General features: G+C 43.5%; 1 protein-coding gene across 10 annotated transcripts in view; it reads left to right on the top strand.

Moving 5' to 3' along the window:
- Positions 1-1,532: 1,532 nt before the first annotated feature.
- ncam1a (neural cell adhesion molecule 1a) overlaps positions 1,533-18,371 on the top strand; it is a 443,331-nt gene continuing 426,492 nt past the window's right edge. For 3 of the 10 annotated variants that reach the window (XM_069894935.1, XM_069894929.1, XM_069894930.1), the window contains exon 1: positions 1,539-1,692. In XM_069894935.1, coding sequence (XP_069751036.1) covers positions 1,641-1,692 — 52 coding nt within the window. In that variant the 5' untranslated portion in view covers positions 1,539-1,640. Of the gene's footprint in view, positions 1,693-3,632; positions 3,652-18,371 lie in introns of those variants that run through there. The other 7 variants (XM_069894928.1, XM_069894927.1, XM_069894934.1 and 4 more) reach the window with 6 other exon arrangements.

Genomic DNA, 18,371 nt, shown 5'->3' with positions numbered 1-18,371 from the left:
AAACATTAGAGCCAGATGTTACACCATCAGATTTCGTAGCAATCTGATCGAGTAAAATTGGAGTTTTACTGTACTTAGAAATAACTTTGTGGAGCCACAGTCATAATTCTTGAATGGCTTCGGTTTGTCAAATATTTTAAAGGAATAGTGTTGTCTGGTAGGTTGTCTGATGAAACAATGTACTACATCAAGCAAAGCACAATGATTCGATTGATAATATGGTTAGTCAAACTCAATAGTAGCATTTGTAAGAGATCTGAGCTTCCTCACATCTCGCCAGGTGACTCCTCCCATAAGTCATTCCAAAAAAAGGTTTGATTATTCTCCATATTGAGTGAAAAAGCTAAGAGGTCTTCAGAAACTGAGGTACAAAGTCTTAGCTAGTAATGCAGAAGGTTAGTGAAGGAGCAGTGTACCTCTGGAGCTGTCATCCAAAATATTTGCTTATTTCTTCAGGATTCCATGGAGAAAATAAGAGAGGGATTGCAGATGTATTTATCAATATTTTTTCATTGTAAATCTATGTAAACTGTATGAATGTTAGAGCTAACCTGTGAAATGCTTGCTGAAGAACCCTTCTCCCTCCACTCATGATAATGTGACACATAACCTCTATTCATTTTTATCCCACATGAAACAAAGAAAGGATTTAATCTTTGATTTCAGTGCGATGTGTCGGGTGGCTCAGGGGAAATTTGTTGACATATTTCAAAATATAACTATAATGGCTCAAGTTCAATATATTTGATTGCCTGTGATAGTCTTTGGAATGTCTTGAAGTCGGCTATAAAATTCTATTTGAGATGATGCCATAAATTACAACTAATCCTCAAATATTTACATGTACACTCAAAGTAAATAGGTGAGATAAAAAGGTAAGCTGCAACGCATCATTCATTACTTTTAGTCAGGTCAAAAAATAGTCACAGAGAGTGCAAAATCACGGGGGATTGTAAAAAGAAGCTGGGTTCACGAATGTCTTCCGGGAAAGGGGAAGTGGTGTCTGATGGAAATGCAGATGGGTGAAGAATGGTTGACCATGACAATCACCAGTTGCAGGTGATGATGCTTCTTCTGGGTATGCATGGTACAGATCATTTCAACAGCATGCAGAATGGGTCTCTCCTCATTTGTGGAAGGGACAGGTTTCAAGGAACCTAAATACAAAGTCAAAACCACAAATGCACAGATGTCAATCGAAAGGGAGTTGATGGTGGTCTTTGATTAGATTCCTAGTATCCACAGAATCTTCATTTTTGCAACCTTTTCGCTGATTCTTGCACCCACGGTGGTTGTTTCCTTATAACTTGTTAAGTGTCATAAAGCACAATTTGGAATGGCAATCGTAGCATCATGCGGGAGCTATTGTCTCCACGTTGTAGGTTGACCCAACCTGAGGGAGGTGGAGGAGGAAGAATTCCAGGTCGGGCTTTGAGAATCACCGGGGGCGGATGGGTCTCGAGGAGAAGGAGGGAAAGGAGCGGGGCACTACTTGCGGAGAGGCAACAAGGCGGTCGGGCGGCGAGCGGACGGAGACCTTCTGAATTAAAGGAGCGCGGAGTGATCAGGTGGAGGCAGAAGAGGCAGCGAGTGGGCGAGCGGAGCGGACGGAGGCTGGAGTGGACTGAATAGCGCCAAGCATGTCACAAAGCAGGACCTTCCTCTCCGGGCTTCTCCTCATTACCACCACAGGTAACATCCAGATTTATTTTTTTAATGGAAAGCAATTAATGCAACTTGAATTGCTGAATTCTCACGGTTGTACTATAATAAAATTTGGATCACTGAGCAATATTGCATGTGAATTTTCTGCAAAGCCATCATTTCGTTCTGTTCAGGATGCATTTTGTGATCTATTCTCCTCTCGATGCATCAGATGCAAATTGGCGCAGTATTTGTGTTGGCACAGGGGGCACGGCTTTAATGCAATCCAGCGGTTTCTTTGTCCCCGCTTGGTCAATGCGCTTCGCTGCTGGCAATCGCTCCCCCGCGGAGCTCCGTGTTGGGGCTGCCCGACTCCCGCTCCGTGCCGGGGCTGCTCTGCTCTGCATCCCGTTACGTGTTGGGGGCCGCTCCACTCTCCCGCGGAGTTCAGCGTCGGGACCGCTCGTCGCCTCGCTGCGTGTCGGGGATGCTCCATGTCGGGGATGCTCCATGTCGGGGATGCTCCGCTCTGCATACCGCTACGTGTTGGGACCGCTCCACTCCCCCGCGGAGCTCCGTGTCGGGGGATGCTCTGCTCTCTCGCGGAGCTCCGTGTCGGGGCCCCGCCGTACATCGTCGGGCATTCCGGGGACAGTGGCAAATTGCAAAAACGCCCACCCTTTCTCCTTTCCGCCCCGCAGGCACGGAGAGATCCCACCCTCTGCCCCCTCCCTTCTCCCCCCATTCATGGGGAGATTCTATCCCCTGTCCCCTTGCCTCTATCCCCTCACCTCCCGCAGGCACGGGGGGATTCCACTCTCTGTCCTCTTACTCCTCCCCCCCCCCCCCCCCAACAGGCACGGGGTGATCCCACCTTCTTCCCCACCCCCCTAGCACAGGGAGATCTCACCCTGTGCCTCCTTCCCGCTGCCACCCCCCCAGCTATGGGGAGATCCCATCTGCCCCGCTGGCATGGGGAGATCCCACCCTATGCCCCCCTCATCCCCTCCCTACAGGTACAGGAATATTCCTCCATCTGCCTCCTTCCCTTTCCCCTTAGGCCACAGGAAGACCCCACTCTCTTTCCCCCCCCCTCTCCCCACAAGTACAGGGAGACCCCATTCTCTGCTCTCACCCTGCCCCCAGGTGCAAGGATGTACCCTCTACTCCTCCCATACCTGCCCAGAGGCATGGGGAGAGCTACCCTCTGCCTCCCACCCACACACCGAGGTATGACTTCCCAGGGAGATCCCAGCCACTACCCCCTCGTCTTCCCCCCCCCCCCCCACCACCAAGGCCTGGGAATATCCCAGACACTGCACCTCCCAAGGCACAGGGGCAACCTAGGCTCTGTAGTTGTCCATGGGTCGATGTAACAGAGCCCTGGTCTGTCGGTGAGGGTAGAGTCTGGTTTTTGGCATCCTCGCCCTTCCTCCTGCACTCCTCCCATCCCTGCTGCTGTGGACAGGTGCACCTTCAGTCGCCCTGGACACTACCTGTAAGTGGGAGAGCGGAACTGGTGGGTGAGCAATTTTGGATGGAGATGTCATTGAGACCCTTCATCTGACATGCCTGCCTCAGCCACAGCCCACTACTGAACAACAAACACTAGAGGGTTAGAGCAGGTTCATTGGCTGAGATTTTCTTCATTCAGATAGACATTTAAGGAGTGGGGTAGGGAGGACATGCCATCCCTGGCAGGAGAACAAGAGCCAAAAACAGCCATGACCTGATTATCAGATGACCCTTTCAGTAAGACAACTTGTTTGCAAGAGTGAATGTACAGTATGTTCTCGAAACAGAAGCTCCAAGCTGAACTCCCAGCCAGAGAAGTGAGGTATGCATAAATGCTTGTGGAGAGGAGGGAGCCCAGGCCAGCTAGAGAGGTGTGGCATTCTGCCAGTGCTGTGTGACACCAAGGAGGTTGTAAAGGATCAGATTTGTCTGGATGTGCAGCTTTTTCTCGTCCCTATGGAGCACAGTGCTGGACTGAAGGAAGACTACATGGTAAACGTATTGCTCAGTATGTGTACTAACAGAAAGTAAGAGAGGTGCATCTAACACTTTTGAGAGTCTACACTTTGATCTGGAAACAAAGCTTTAAAGGGAAATGTGCACTACACACCTGATGTGATGCTTTCATGATTTATTTGTTGGAAAATTTACCTTCAGCATTTGACAAATGAAACATTTTTGCTCATTTCTCTATTTGCTTGTCCATGTTTTTACTATGTCTGATTTTTAAATGAAAATCTCAAACCTTTTCCACCTGGGCATGAAAGCAGATGTTTTATCCAGTAATGAATCCTTTGTGTGTGAAATTTCAGTGCATGGCTTAAAAAAATCACAATACAAAATTGTCATAATGACTCTGAGTATAAAATAGTCATTATTCCTAGTAACGATTCTGAATGTTGTATGGATTTTAAGGTGGAAATGATTGATATTAAGATCTTAGATCCAACTCATCTGATCAATAGCATTTGCAAGGAAAATGTGCCTGCTTTTGAGAATCCAACACACGCTGCTTGATTTATGAAACCTCTTTGTTGTTCCTTACATTTGGCTTGTACTTGATTTCAACTGTAAGATTTGAGGAAAGGATCACCATTTTGTTCGAAGCAGAGCCAATAATCAAAGACAATAATGAAATGACTGCTTTCCTGTGACTTGAGAAGGTAAACCACGAACAGGTACTTTTCAGAGAGCACCTCCTAAACTAGTTTCATTGAAGCTGAATATTGAATTAGATAATGGGAGCCTAATGTTGCAGTAGTAAATTTAACGCATAGGGAAAAATTCCAAACTCAAGATTAGCTCTGAAGCCCACCTGAATTTGTTCTGCTTTTGAAAGTGATTGAGATTAGTATTCGAAGGATGCAAGTCCAGAGTTAACTGAATCCATTGGGGTTCTGATCCTGTTGTGTATTGTTCAATATTGGTTATTTCTATGCACTTCAGTGTAACATTTATCAGACAGTAAAACCTCTGGTATCCAGACTTCAAGCAACCATCAAAAATAATTGAGGAAAATTTAAAAAATAAGAATAAAATAGGCAAGTTTAAAATTGTAAATGTTTTCTAAAGTACCACGTAAACCTTTGCTGAAGCTAGAAACAAATATTTAGCCAGTGGTCACCCTTTGCTCGTAGCAGCTGTTGGAATAAAAATGTGTTAAATAGCAATGGCGTCACCCAGGGTTGATGCTGCTTGCCTTTGGGGTGACTCTTAGTGTCTCCTTATCCCAGCTTAATAAAGGTTGCCCCAGTCAGAGGCGGAGGGTTAATTATCCATAAAGATGAGGGGGAGGAACCTGCAGATTAAATATTTTCAAAAAAAGTAACTGAAAATAAAGTAAAATGCTTTAATGTTTATATATTCATCCAAGTTTGTTCAGTGTAAGAACAGTATAATATTTTTGTCTTTTAAACTGTTTATTCTTAATGCAATTAGTTGGGCAATGTAAGAGTAAGCCTTAAGCAACTCGAAAGTACACTCATCTGGCATCTACCAATCACCAGAGGATACCAAGGGGTTTTATTGTAATAACCTTTGGAATTGTTCTCTGCTCAAGTATCCCAGAACATTTATTTCAGAGACAGATATTGGTGGCTGCCCTTGGGCATTCTAATGTGATCCCATTTTCTCTTTTGGTTAGACGCAAGTTGGCCACTCCTGTAATCCATCTGAAATATGAGGGCTGGTTTTTCTCCATTTTATTGGTCTGTTTGTCTGCAGTGGTCAATTTAGGGGAAGAAGTGGTTTGGAAGCATTTTTATTGGACCAGTGACTGCCAGGTGGATTGGGAAATATCTGTTTTGCTCAGTAGTTGAGTAATGTATAAGAAAATAGAGTGGTATTTTCCTTGGATTTTCATGTGGTTTATGATTCCAGAGAAGCCAAATTCTTTGATTACTGCCCAACCAAGTTCTGAAATGTTGTTGAGTTCAAATAATTTCCAGGAAAAGCAAGGTGTTGGGGTTTTGCCATGTATTAAAAAACTTAACAGGTGCTGCAAATTAACACCTAAAACTGACCATGGTGCAGAGACACATTAAGGAAACTGGAAAGGTGGCTGTCTTAGTGTCTACACCTCAATTGCATTAACTTCTTCCTGGATTGTGAATGTTTCCTGTATTTACTCTGTAGCGACAAAATCTGTTCTATGAGATAGTTTGAGGGCTCCTTCAAACACTTTTCTGCAGTTTGAGGTGGGACTTTCCATTAGTTTTAATGTACAGATGAGGCTTTCCTCTGAAAGTGTAGGCCATTAAGACCCTCTTGTCAACTCCATCATTCAGAGTTGTATAGTTCAGCACCATGACCCTGCAGTAACCCAATTTCCCTTGATTCGCTTAATATCCAGAAATTGGAAAAAATGTTTTCAGTTGTGTAGACTTTCTTCCTGTTTTGTCATATTCTGCATGACTGTAAGGAGCCACAAAAGCTTTGTAATTCTGAAGAAGACAGAAGGTCCTTGATAGGTAGCATTCTGAATAGAGATGCCCACAGCTTTTATAGAGCTGTCGACTCTTCCTCCCTTCAAAGGATGAAGCATTCCCAGTTTTTTTCTTCAAATATGTCACTATATTTCTGCTTCTGAAGTCATAGAGTTTGTCATGGAGAGCTATAGTAGGGGGCCACCATCTGTGAACTTTCCACTGAGCATTCACTTTACTCCAATAATGCCCCCATCCATTTTATTCTCTTCGTGTTCCAATCAACTACTTGGCCTCATTCCTCCACTTGCCCCCCTCACCCCCCCCCCCCCCCCCCCCAAATTCTACTCCTTACTTGCACACTTGATGACAATTTGCAGTAGCCAATTAACGTCTGTGGAATATGGGAGGAAACCAGAGCACCCAGTTAAAGGGGGGAGAAGGTGTTGACTTCTTAGAGACAGCACTGAAAGCCAGAACTCTACCCATTGAGCCACTCCTGGTTGACCCTCCTCTCTTTCTTGCACAATAGAGCTTCATATTCAGTTGATCTCCAATTCAAGTATGGATGTGATTGATAAAGGATCTGTGGAGGTTAAAAATTTGTGTGAAGACAAGGGGACAATGGGAGTGTCTGTTCATAATTCCAAGCAGCACGTATGCATTTCCATTGACTGCATTTATTTCTGACCTAGTGTATAATCATGTTGGATAAATGATGAGATTGAAAATGTTAAATATAAGAGGGAAGAAAAGTTGATAATGATGGAGAGTTTGGGATGAGAACTTGGTGGTATTTTTGAGGGAGCTTGGTGTTCTTGCAGGGTGGCAGTGCTGGTTGGGATACTGACTCGGAGCCAAGATCTACCAAAAACCTGTCTCTCACTGCAAAGTTTGAGACTTGATGGTGGAAAGAGTTTTCCTTTGGCAGCACAATTCCCAATGATATTTTCCCAGGTGATCTACGGGGGGGAAAAAAGTAATTCATTTGTTTTTCTTTTGGAACACGAAAGAGCAGATCATGAACAAATTGTCTATAATATTGCAAATTGTCTATAATATTTTGCTAATGTGGCTGTGAACTGCTTGGGAATGATTTGCTTTGTCAGTTTTTTTTAAGTACAGTTCTGTTAATATTTCTGAAGTTTTAGAACCTTGAGACGTGTTTAAAGTACATAAAAAAAGTACCCGTCAGTCAAGTGACAGTAACGTTTTTCACAATTGCTTTTGGTGCGATTGTTCACTTGGAATGGGGCTCGGGGAAAACAAGTGAAAAGCTCAAACAGTGGTTCCCGCTCAGTACAAGAGAAGGGGCGTCGGCAAGTTCCTCGGAGGTTATTCTGCTCTTTTCCCTTCTCGAAACCTTAAATCAAAACATGTTCCCCAAAACTCCCCTGACTGTGCCTTTGTTTCTTTGTTTCTCTAACTGAGAACGGAATTAACAGTCATCCTTTTGAAAATATTACAAAGATGCTGAAGCATTATTCTGATTGTTTAATGGAAGAATATCTTTGTCTGAAGAGACACATTGACACTATGACTCTGCCTTTGTTTGTTAACAATTACTCAGAATGCTGCCAACCCTGATTGTGCGTCTAGTTTTATCTGTGTTCCCTGCACAATCCAGAGTGGTACGAGTACTTTAATGCAAAGAGTATCCTTTATTTTTCAAAGACTATTGGAGGGTAGCATTGGGGAATGTGAACAGTCAAGTCTGGTGGATATAAATTACCTGGTCTCAGTGAATTAACCATAAGGGATTTATTGTGCAGATTGTGAGATTCACCCTGCACTATTTGACTGGTGGTGTAACTAAATACTGTATCATCCTGGTAAACTTCTGTTGTGTGTTGACTGTTTGCTCGCTGTGCACTTGCTTACTCTGCTGTAATTAATAAATGTAAATTGATTGAATAGCCCTGTGGAATAATAAAGGCAATAATGGAATTCTTTCATTTTGCTGCCTGTTGTCTGTGCATCCTGGGACCATTTTCTTGACCGCCATAATGAAAGCAGCAGTAATGAGTTACTACCAATGTGTGTGTTGTCTGATGAAAAACAGCCATTTCTCTTCCATTTGGAGTTCACTCCTCCATCTGTGCCACTGCTGAGCTATCCATGCTTTTGCTCAAAGACATCCGATGTCTTTGTGCCCATTTAAATGCAGAACCTGGTGTTGAAAAGCTACGCTGAAGGCAAAGGGTTTCTGGCATGAGTTAGCCTTGCAGTGGCATGGTGACAGAGAGCATCACCTTTCCTTAACTGCAAGTGCCAGACAGCTGCAGGAATCCCTGGAGCTGAAATTCGATTCATGGCAAGATTGGAGTAAGTGTGGAGGCCCCAATCCTCAAAACTGAGGACCTGTGCAAATGAGAGAGTTAAAAATGTGTTCAAAAGAAAACTAATTTTGTTGTGCATTTTTATTGCCATTCACCTATGAATAAATTTTCAGAATATTTATGTGTAGAATCAGGGATTTAGCTACATCTCAAGAAGAAACTAAATCCTTGAGGTGCATTGCCCGGATTAGGCAAGCCATGAGCAGACTTCTGTATAAAATTAAAGTGGAGAAGAAAATGGTTTTGTTGGTCTTTGAAGCAGAAAGTTCATGGGATGGGGACTTGCGCCTGGGGTAGCATTAAAAGGCAAGGTGCGGAGGAGGTGGTTCTGTTAATGGAGGGGTATTCCATGGGAACATGGGGTGCCACTGGTGTGAAAAGAAAACTGGGCTAGCGTTGGATAAACACAGGATGGTTTGCACTGGAGCAGAAACACAATGTGTATGTACAGCACAGCACAATGGTCTGGATGATCAGCAAAGGTGGCTGCTAGGTCAAGTGCTGGGATTTGGTGCTTCACAATGAAACGGCATCCACAGACAGCCTTGTGTGCTGTCAGGCCTTCACGTTTTAACCATGGGTTTAGAATCATGTTGAACAAAAGCCATAGTGATAAACTAATCACACAAATGGGGGTTTGAGGTCGACAGCAGTTTAATGTTTGTCTAAAATCTCGGCAGATTTTGTTTTTGGTTATGTGAGAAACATAGCTCACTGATTAAATAATTTTTGTAGAATCAACAGGTGAAGTGAAATAACACTTTTTATTCAACGTTCTTGCAAGAGTAACCATTTTTACTCAATAACCACTTTTATACATTTGTTTAGGTCAATAACCGCTCCTCCTTTGATTTAATTGGTCTTGCTCTAACCTATCAAAAACTAATCCTCCCCTTGGCATAAAACCCACCTTTGTTTTCTTCTCCCGCTACCCTTGTTCTAACACCCCCTACCCCTATTTATTTTTACCCTTATTTGGTATGGTACTCCCTCATAATTTCCTGCTTTTTTGTAATTTTGTGAGTAAATAATGCTGTCTCAGCAATCCTTGAGCCAGACAGGTTTCTTATGCAATCTCTTGAGCCAGACAGACCCTCTTCAGCAATTTCGTAGTCACTCTTAACACAGATATCGCAATTGCTTCCTCTGGGCAGCTATTCTTGACACCACCTATTATATTCTGCAGAAGCCACATCTTTACTACTTCTCACAAGCCCCCCCCTGTTTTCATTTATCCTGTTGCTTCTGCATTATTGGAGATAGTCATAAAGCACCTCCAATTTGGATAACATCGCACCACTAGTTTCTTTCATATTCTCCATTCTTTCATTTGTCAAGTAAATACAGGTTATCTTGTATTGACCCATCTTTTTTGTCCTTTAAGGGCATTTATTTCATAATTGCAGTTTCAATAAGCCGCTTTGTAAGTCCGCACACAAAGGTTATAACATAACCTTCCACACCGGTTAGTACTCCTGCCATCACTATTGGGGAAGTCACTACGGAGACTATTACCCCCTAACATTTTCCAAAGTACGACTCCAGCCATCCAGTTAGTGAAGTGTCCACCCCTGAATTTTTGGCCAACTCCTCGAACAGGGTGGAGAGGCCCTGCAATGCTTTAGTAATAGTTCCATCTGGAGCTGTATTGTTTGGGATAAAGGTACAGCAATTCCCACCTATCATTGCACATACTTCTCCTTTCTCTGCTAACATCATGTCTAATGTCATTCTTCTTCCCCAGGCCACGCGACTGGTGGCATCCAGTTGCTCAGCGTTTCCCTTTACCGCATCATGGGTATAATTTATAAACAGTTGTTTATTATAGTAAATGTAGTTTATCCAATCCACATTTTTAACGATAGTCACCCACCAGAAAACAGTCGACTCAAGCCCTGCTGCTATCTGATTGCATGCCTTAAACTTGTTAGGTACTCCCCTAGGTTACCCAATTGAATCAATATAAATTCGGTCATTGAAGATGTTCCTAGGAACTCCCTCTTACTTCTCTTTATCTCTCTTATCTTCTCCCATTCAAAAGGCAAGGTGAAGGGTATAGCCAATTGAACGATCGCACAGATGCCCTTCCAGTTAGAAGGAAGAATCGGTCTAAGGATCCTGCCTTTGCAGAACCACCATAGATCTGCTCAAGGTACATTCAAAGCCGAGTAGTTCCCTCCTTTCTCCCTTGCCAAGTGTTGTACTTTTGTGCATAGGTGCAGCTTTCTAGGTTCCTTGTGAACTGCCTTCCTTGCCACGAAATGCAGGTGGTGTGATTTCCTGTCACAGCTGAGAATGCTAGCGGAATCTGGACATCCTTTTTCTTCAGAGGAGGGAACATCAGGGACAGAGATTTACAGGACTTGTTGCCCCAGGCTGCTCCATCCTGATACAAGACTATCATGCACTTCATTCCTTGTTCGTCTCTGTTCTAACCCAATGGAAATGGAACTACCTGTGCTACCGACATCCAGAAGCGCATGGATAGCAATTGCTCTTGTTTAAACTTTTTACTGTATATTTTACCCTTTCTACCCAGGCATTTGTATTCCCAGGCATTTGTATTCCCATATCCATCTTAATCTCAATCGTCTGTCAAAGATCTTCTACCTCCACTATCTTTACTACTTTTGGATCATTGGGTGGGGTATATTGTTTCACATTAGGCATTAGTGTGGAGGTAATATAATTTGGCTTGGTCTTGGGTCTTTCTACGATTATTCTAAAACAATATGCCAACGGGACCTTTCCACTGATGTTTATCCCCATTCCAAACTTTTTCCCATTTACCCCTTTTGAGTATATTTTTCCATTTATTTCCTCAATCCATGAAGTTCATTTAATGGTCATATAAATAGGATTGCACTATTTGTCACTTCAGTTAGTGGCAAAGGGTCCCTTCCAGATTGATATCTGACTTTTTATGCGTGATCTTGTGCTACCTGTCCAACCCTGGGCCTGGGTGGTCCACAGGACATCATTCCAATAAGAGCAGTATCTATTGACGCACATTTATTTCTCCTGAACACTATACCGCCTGACTCTCAACCTCTCCACATTTTATTAAACTACAAACATCGAACTTAATCACCTGTGGTTTAACGATCTTGGGTTTGGTAATTGTGAACTTCACTGGGCCTGAGAGCTTGATGGTGGATTCTTAGTCCCTCCTTACTGGGGTATAAATCCATTGATCTGGTTTTGGTTCCCAATTACTAACCCTGTCCAGCATATCCACCACCATCTCATGTTTCTTTTTACGGAACGAGGAGGGTTTTACATGGGTATTTAATATGTTTCATAAACTATTAAAAGTCCTTGTCTAATTACCATCAATGTCTTTTCAACTGGATCTTGAGTGGGTCTTCGGTGGGATGTATGTGCTAAGTCGGCGGCTCCGTAGGGGTCCCCACTGCTCCTTTCATTCAGGGTGATGTGTCCACCCTTTTTCAGCAGTTCTTATCGCTTTCTCAGTGGTTAGAAGGGTTAGAAATTGTCCCTTCGAACTTGGCTGAAGCTTGGCATCCTTCCACGTCTTAACCAAAACCCAATCACCTGGTTGTATTTGGTGAACGGCAAATTTGAGCAGAGGTGTCTGGGCCAACAGACCCTTTTTCCTAAGAACAAATAAAGAAGTAGAGAGTGCCAATACATAGTTCCTTAGAAATTTGTCAGTGAATTATACAGTAGGCAATTCCCCTGCTCTTCCTAAAAATGGCAGTCCGAACAGCATCTCATAGGGGGATAATCCGACATCCTTTTGAGGTGTCGTTCAAATTTGCAGTAATGCTGTTGGCAAACATTTAGTCCAGGGTAACTTTGTTTCTAGCACCAATTTGGACAATTGTTTCTTAAATGTCTGATTCATTCGTTCTACTCATCCCAAGGAAGGGGGATGCCATGGGGTGTGAAGATACCATGTTATTCTAACATTTGCATTGTTTCTTGAGGTATCTTAGAGGTGAAGTGGCTCCCCTGATCAGTCTTATGTTTTCCATCAGCTCTAAAATAACTTTTGACACACCCCCTGAAGTGGCCGAGGCCATCGGGAATGCATCTATCCATCCTGACAGGTGATCTGCGAGTACTAAAAGGTAATTTTGCCTGCCTACCTGAGGTAGTTCAGTAAAGTCAACTTGCATACTCAAAAGGGTCTTATACCAGGTTTCCTTTCTTTCCTGTGGGATTCCCTTAGCACCTTTTTGTTAACTTTCTGGCAGGTTAGACACTTTGCCCATATATATTTTGCCATCGTGTACACTCCCTTGTATCCATATTTCCTCAACACTATATCGCACATCATTTGTACTCCCCAGTGACTCCCTTGATGCAGGGTGGCCAGAGTATTTCTCATGATAGGTTTATTTACTAACTCTTTTCCATCTGGGAAAATCTACTTCATTTCTTCAGTGTTTACTGCCCCCATTCCACAGAATTCCTCCTCTTCCTTTTTATTAAATATTGGTTTAGCCTGTTCATTACCCACAGTGGGAACCAAAACATGTATTTCAGAGATTTCAGGATTTAGGGCTGCCTCCTTTTCCATATCATCTGCCAGTCGGTTGCCTCTAAACTCTGGGGATTCACCTTTCTGATGACCATTTATATGGACTATGGCTATTTCCCTGGGTAGTAGTAGGCTCGATGGTACCTGCCTGACTAGTTCCTCATGTACTAACTCCTTCCCCCTACTGTTTAGTAGTCCTCAATCTTGCCAGATTTTTTCCTAAGTTATGTACTACCCCAAAGGCATATTTAGAGTCAGTGTAGATAGTCCCGTCTTTACCGTCCAACTGTTTAAGTGCACAGTTCAGAGTGTAGAACTCATAAGTCTGGGCTGACCAGGTGTTTGGTAACCGGTCAGCCTCAATCACTCTGCTCTCATTGGTGTCTATTACTGCATACCCATTGGGCCTTTTTCTTTGGATTACTCGGGATGACCCATCGATAATAGCCATTCCCCTTCATGTAGGGGGAGGTCTCTGAGGTCACTCCTTATCTTTTGTCTGGTATTCTATAATATCCAGACAGGCATGTTCTAAGTCTTGGCCCTTACACTCCCCTTTCCACAAGAATGTGGCAGGGTTGAGACAGGTATCGGTGGTCAGCACCAGAGTATTCATGAGTATTGCTTCATATTTCAGGATTCTAGAGCCCGTCAACCATATCCCTTCCTTTTGGATGTGAATGGTTCTTACTTGGTGAGGGGTACTCATCACTAACACCCCTCCAAAAGTTGGCTCTCTTTTACCAGTAATGCTGTTGCCGCCACCGCCTAGACACACTCTGGCCATCCCCTGGATATGGGATCCAATAATTTAGAGAGAAATGCCACAGGTTGCCTCTTCCCTCCCCACATCTGGGTCAGTACTTCTAAAGCTGCTCCTTCATCTATGGTAGCAAACAGATGGAATGGCTTGTCTCGTGACAGGAGTGCTTGCATTGGGGCACGGACTAGACTTTATTTCAAATCCTCCAAAGTGGTCTTCCCCTCCTCTGTCCACCTCAAAACAATAGGGTCCCTTTCCATCATTTGAGATATAAGTTTTTTGTCTTCTGTGCATATGAATCTATCCCAGTCGACAATAACCCACCAGTCCCAGGAACTTTCTTCGTTCCTTCTTTGTTTTCGGGAGAACCAGTTCCAATATCCCCTTAATCCTTTCGGGACTAATTTTCCTTTTTCCCTCACTTATTAATTGTCCCAAATATTTTACCTTTTTTTCTACATACTGCAATTTACTCTCAATCCTTGTTGCCCCAAGAAGTCAGCAATGCATTGGTAGCTTGCATTACTGTACTCCTCTTTCTTCCAGAGACTAAAAGGTCATCCACATATTGTATAAGGGATGTCCCTGGAGGTGTCTCGAATCCCTTGAGCACTTGCTCTAATACCTGGCCAAATGGATTTGGCGATTCTGTAAATCCCTGGGGTAGGACTGTCCGCTGAAACTGTTGCTTCTTGCCTGTGAGTGGGGTCCTCCCACTCAAAGGCAAACCTGTCCCAGGCCAAAGGACAAACCCAGAAGGCATCCTTTAAGTCTATTACACTAAGTCATCTGTGGTCGTGTGGAATTTTATTCAGGATGGTGTAGGGGTTTGGCACCACTGGGATTGAATTCTAACCATCTGATTCAGAGCTCCTAAGTCCTGTACCAGTTGATAACTTCCATTTGGCTTCCTGGCGGGCAGGATAGGAGTATTAAAAAGGGACATGCAAGGTTCTAGGACCTGGTCCCTTATTAATCCATCTATTATTGGCTGTAGCCCCTTGCATCCCTCCAGCGGGATGGGGTACTGCCTCACTCGCACTCTCTTTCTCCTTCCTTATTGAGTTGCACTACCAGAGGGGGAATATTTAATTTTCCTGTTTCCAACATGTACCCAAACAATTGGGTCAATTTGTTGCTCTTCCTCAGTAGTTAAGAGAGCCATAGTCATGGTAATCTGACTCTCTCTTCCCCCCCCACCCCCCCCCCCCCCCATTTTTAACCCCAGTTATTAGGTCCCTTCCCAGGAGGTTACCCAAAATTCAAGTACATTATCATAATAACAGCTGGAACATTTCCATCGCTCTCTATCAGAGACCTCCCTCTGGTGGAGTCTCATCTCCTGAATGGAAGGTATAAGACTCGTTGAGGAGGACTCCTGTTGCACTAAATCTTTGGGACCACATCCTGATAACCCTGCACTGCAGCTTCAGCTATCATCTCATTTAATTAAGAAATCACATCTTTAAACTGTAAACAAATTTGTATCTTGCGTGGTCCCTTTAAGAGTATTCCCGGCTGTCTTAGTTCTGTGTTCTGTAATACTCTGCACAAACTAGCTACGTTATCTATGTTTTCAATAACTTCTTTGTTACAGTGGCCAGATGATTTATCATGGCTCTGAGTTGGAGCACTAACAGGATCCGAAAATACTTTGGGTACTGCTGGCATAGAGGGGACCGCTGCTGGGGGTCTAGATATGGGCAGATGATATGCTAGTGATGGTCCTTAAGGGGGTCCCCGAGGAATACGCAGGGTCCATCCTACATCCTCCCAGGGATCACTCGTCTCTCCCTCCTCTATCAGCCTTAAGACTTCTATTTGACTAAGTAGTCTTTGTTTATCCTCCGATTATGGGAGGTTTTCGTGCTTGCCTTTTACCTTTTCTCTTGTTCTTTTCTATGTGGATATTCTTTCTGGAGGACTTCCGCAGGTTTTACTGTCCCCCTTTCTGTCAGTGGGATCCCCAGTTTTACAGCGTTCGTCTGCCAACTTGCAACCTTATCTCTCTCTTTTCTTTCTTGGGTCAGTAGGTGCTATTTCCCTATTGTATTTCTAGCTTTCTCATTTTATATGTACTTTCAAATCAACTGTTGTGCCGCCTTAATTAGATCATCATCCCATGTACCTCCTAAAGGCCACCCAATTTTACCTAATCTCTTATTCAAAGCCCCCCCCCCCCCCATCCGAAACTTTACGTATAGTCTTCTCATCTTCTGGATATTTCTCACACATTGTCTGTATTGGTGAACCCCGTTCACTCACTGTATCCATACAATTACTCATTAAGGACCCTGACGTTATCTGAGCACCCGGAGATCCTATTCAACCACGGTTCCAGACCGCCGAGTTCCCTGAACTCTTCCTTATCATCCTCTCCAAGGGACTTTCAGGAGGAATTTTCCCAGAGACATTCTTTGTTCTCTCATCCGGACCCGTACAAGTACTTCCTTTATTTCCCATTGGTCCTCTTATTCCCGATCCCTTCCGGATTTAGACCACCAAGGCAATACTTAAAAGTCCAGTTTTCTTACCTTGGTCCGTGCACGGAGTTATCTGGTCAGCACTGTACCTGTCTCACTGTTTACCGTACCGGTTCACCCAGACCCAGTCCTGGTCCTTAGTCCTTCCAAGGAGCCATGCTTGCAAAGTACCAGGACCATTCAAACCTGGAATGGGAGGTGTCTTTTTGATATATTACAAGTCGCGACCCTTGGGAGACAACGGGATCCCGGTCGAGTCCCCAATTGTGAGAAACAAAGCTCACTGATTAAATAATTTTTGTAGCGTCAATAGGTGAAGCGATATAACACTTTTTATTCAATGTTCTTGCAAGAGCGGGTGTCCTTCAGACAGGCACCCCCAGTGATACTCAGTAACCAATTTTATACATTTCTTTAGGTCAATAACTGCTCCTCCTTTGATTTAATTGGTCTTACTCTAACCTATCAAAAACTAATCCTCCCCTTGGCATAAAGCCCGCCTTTGTTTTCTTCTCCCGCTACCCTTGTTCTAACACCCCCTACCCCTATTTATTTTTACCCTTATTTGGTATGGTACTCTGTCATAATTTCCTGCTCTTTTGTAATTTTGCGAGCAAATAATGCTGCCTCAGCAATCCTTGAGCCAGACAGGTTTCTTATGCAATCTCTTGAGTCAGACAGACCCTCTTCAGCAATTTCGTAGTCACTCTTAACACAGATATCGCAATCGCTTCCTCTGGACAGCTATTCTTGACACCACCTGTTATATTCTGCAGAAACCACATCTTAACTACTTGTGGATGAAAGAGGATAAAGATTATGGATGTTGGGCAACATGATTTTTTTGTATTTATTGCAATTTACTGGAGGATTGAGCCAACACATGCATTACAGATGGCCATGAATGACTTTGTCATGTCCAAGGGATTCTGATGCTTTCTGAAGCTGCTGGTCAATTTGAGATGAACTTTTTCTTTCATTTGGAACATCTGCAGTCTTGTATCTCTCTTTGCTTGATTGTGCTGTAATGTTACCACTTTTTTGTTTAAGGCACAGTTTATATTTTCCTGCTGCCAATTTTGGTTTGGTGAGGGAATATTTCCTGGGAAGCTCCAAGCTAATTCAATACAGTGCTGCCAATTGGAGCCCATGTGAACAAGGTTAAATCCTGCCATGTGGCACAGGCATGCCCACACTGATTCATTCAAGGCTCATCACCTGGTACATTTGCTTTTTTGGCCCTGTGTTTTACCTAATATCCCAGGATTAAAGATGTGGACCAATCTGGATTCCTTCTTGTGTGGGAGAAATGTGCAACATTTCATGAATCTATGATATAAGACATGTTGTCAGACAAAGATGGCTCCATCAGGCAGGAGTCAAAGCACAAATGCTGGAGAAACTCAGCAAGTCTCCCAGCGTCCATAGGAGGTAAATGTATATTACTGACATTTCAAGCCTGAGCCCTTCCTTAAGGTATGGGTGAAGATGCATTGCATCTGAAGTAAAGGCTGGGGAAACTAAGGGGGAAGAATGGAAGGGGGAGGGGTATGGTCCAACAGACCTGGATATGATGAGGAAAAGTGAGAATTGACTTTTTTTTGGCTTTGTGAAAGAAGACAGAGCGAGAAGGGAAGAGAGAGGGTGAGCCAGAGGATAGGAGGAAGAAGATGAGAGGGTAGAGGCAGTAGATTGATGGCAGTGGAGGCAGGGAAGGAGCTCACCTTCATTGTTTGCTCTCATTATGATACACCTTTGAACTGATCTAGATAAAGTGATGTTGAAGGCTGGTTCAAAGAATTGTTCCTCAGGATATTGGTAAAACATTGATCTAGGTGTATTTTGTGTGGAGACTTTAAGGTAAAGGCTCCATTATTGTTACATAGTACTACATTTAGAATGTAACGTGCTTGAAATTCTTTAACTTTGCCGACCTTAAGGAAGACAGAATCACCACTTTGTCCTGCGCCCCTCACAGAGATGAGGCACAAACTCGTGACCCCTAGTTTACAAGACCAGCACTCTAACCACTGAGCTGTCCGAGCCTTAGTTCATATGATTTTAAACCCAGTCCCTCGTGGAAAAGGTAGAAACGATTATTGTATTTTAATTAGACTTAACATAGTGATAGCAAGTATAGAACATGTTTCCAGTAATGAAGGTATGTCGTGATGGAAATTGTAGCACAGAACGTTT

The sequence above is a fragment of the Narcine bancroftii genome, chromosome 8, assembly GCF_036971445.1.
Source record: "Narcine bancroftii isolate sNarBan1 chromosome 8, sNarBan1.hap1, whole genome shotgun sequence".
NCBI classification, from domain to species: Eukaryota; Metazoa; Chordata; class Chondrichthyes; order Torpediniformes; family Narcinidae; genus Narcine; species Narcine bancroftii.
This window is presented reverse-complemented; position numbering and strand designations above follow the sequence as displayed.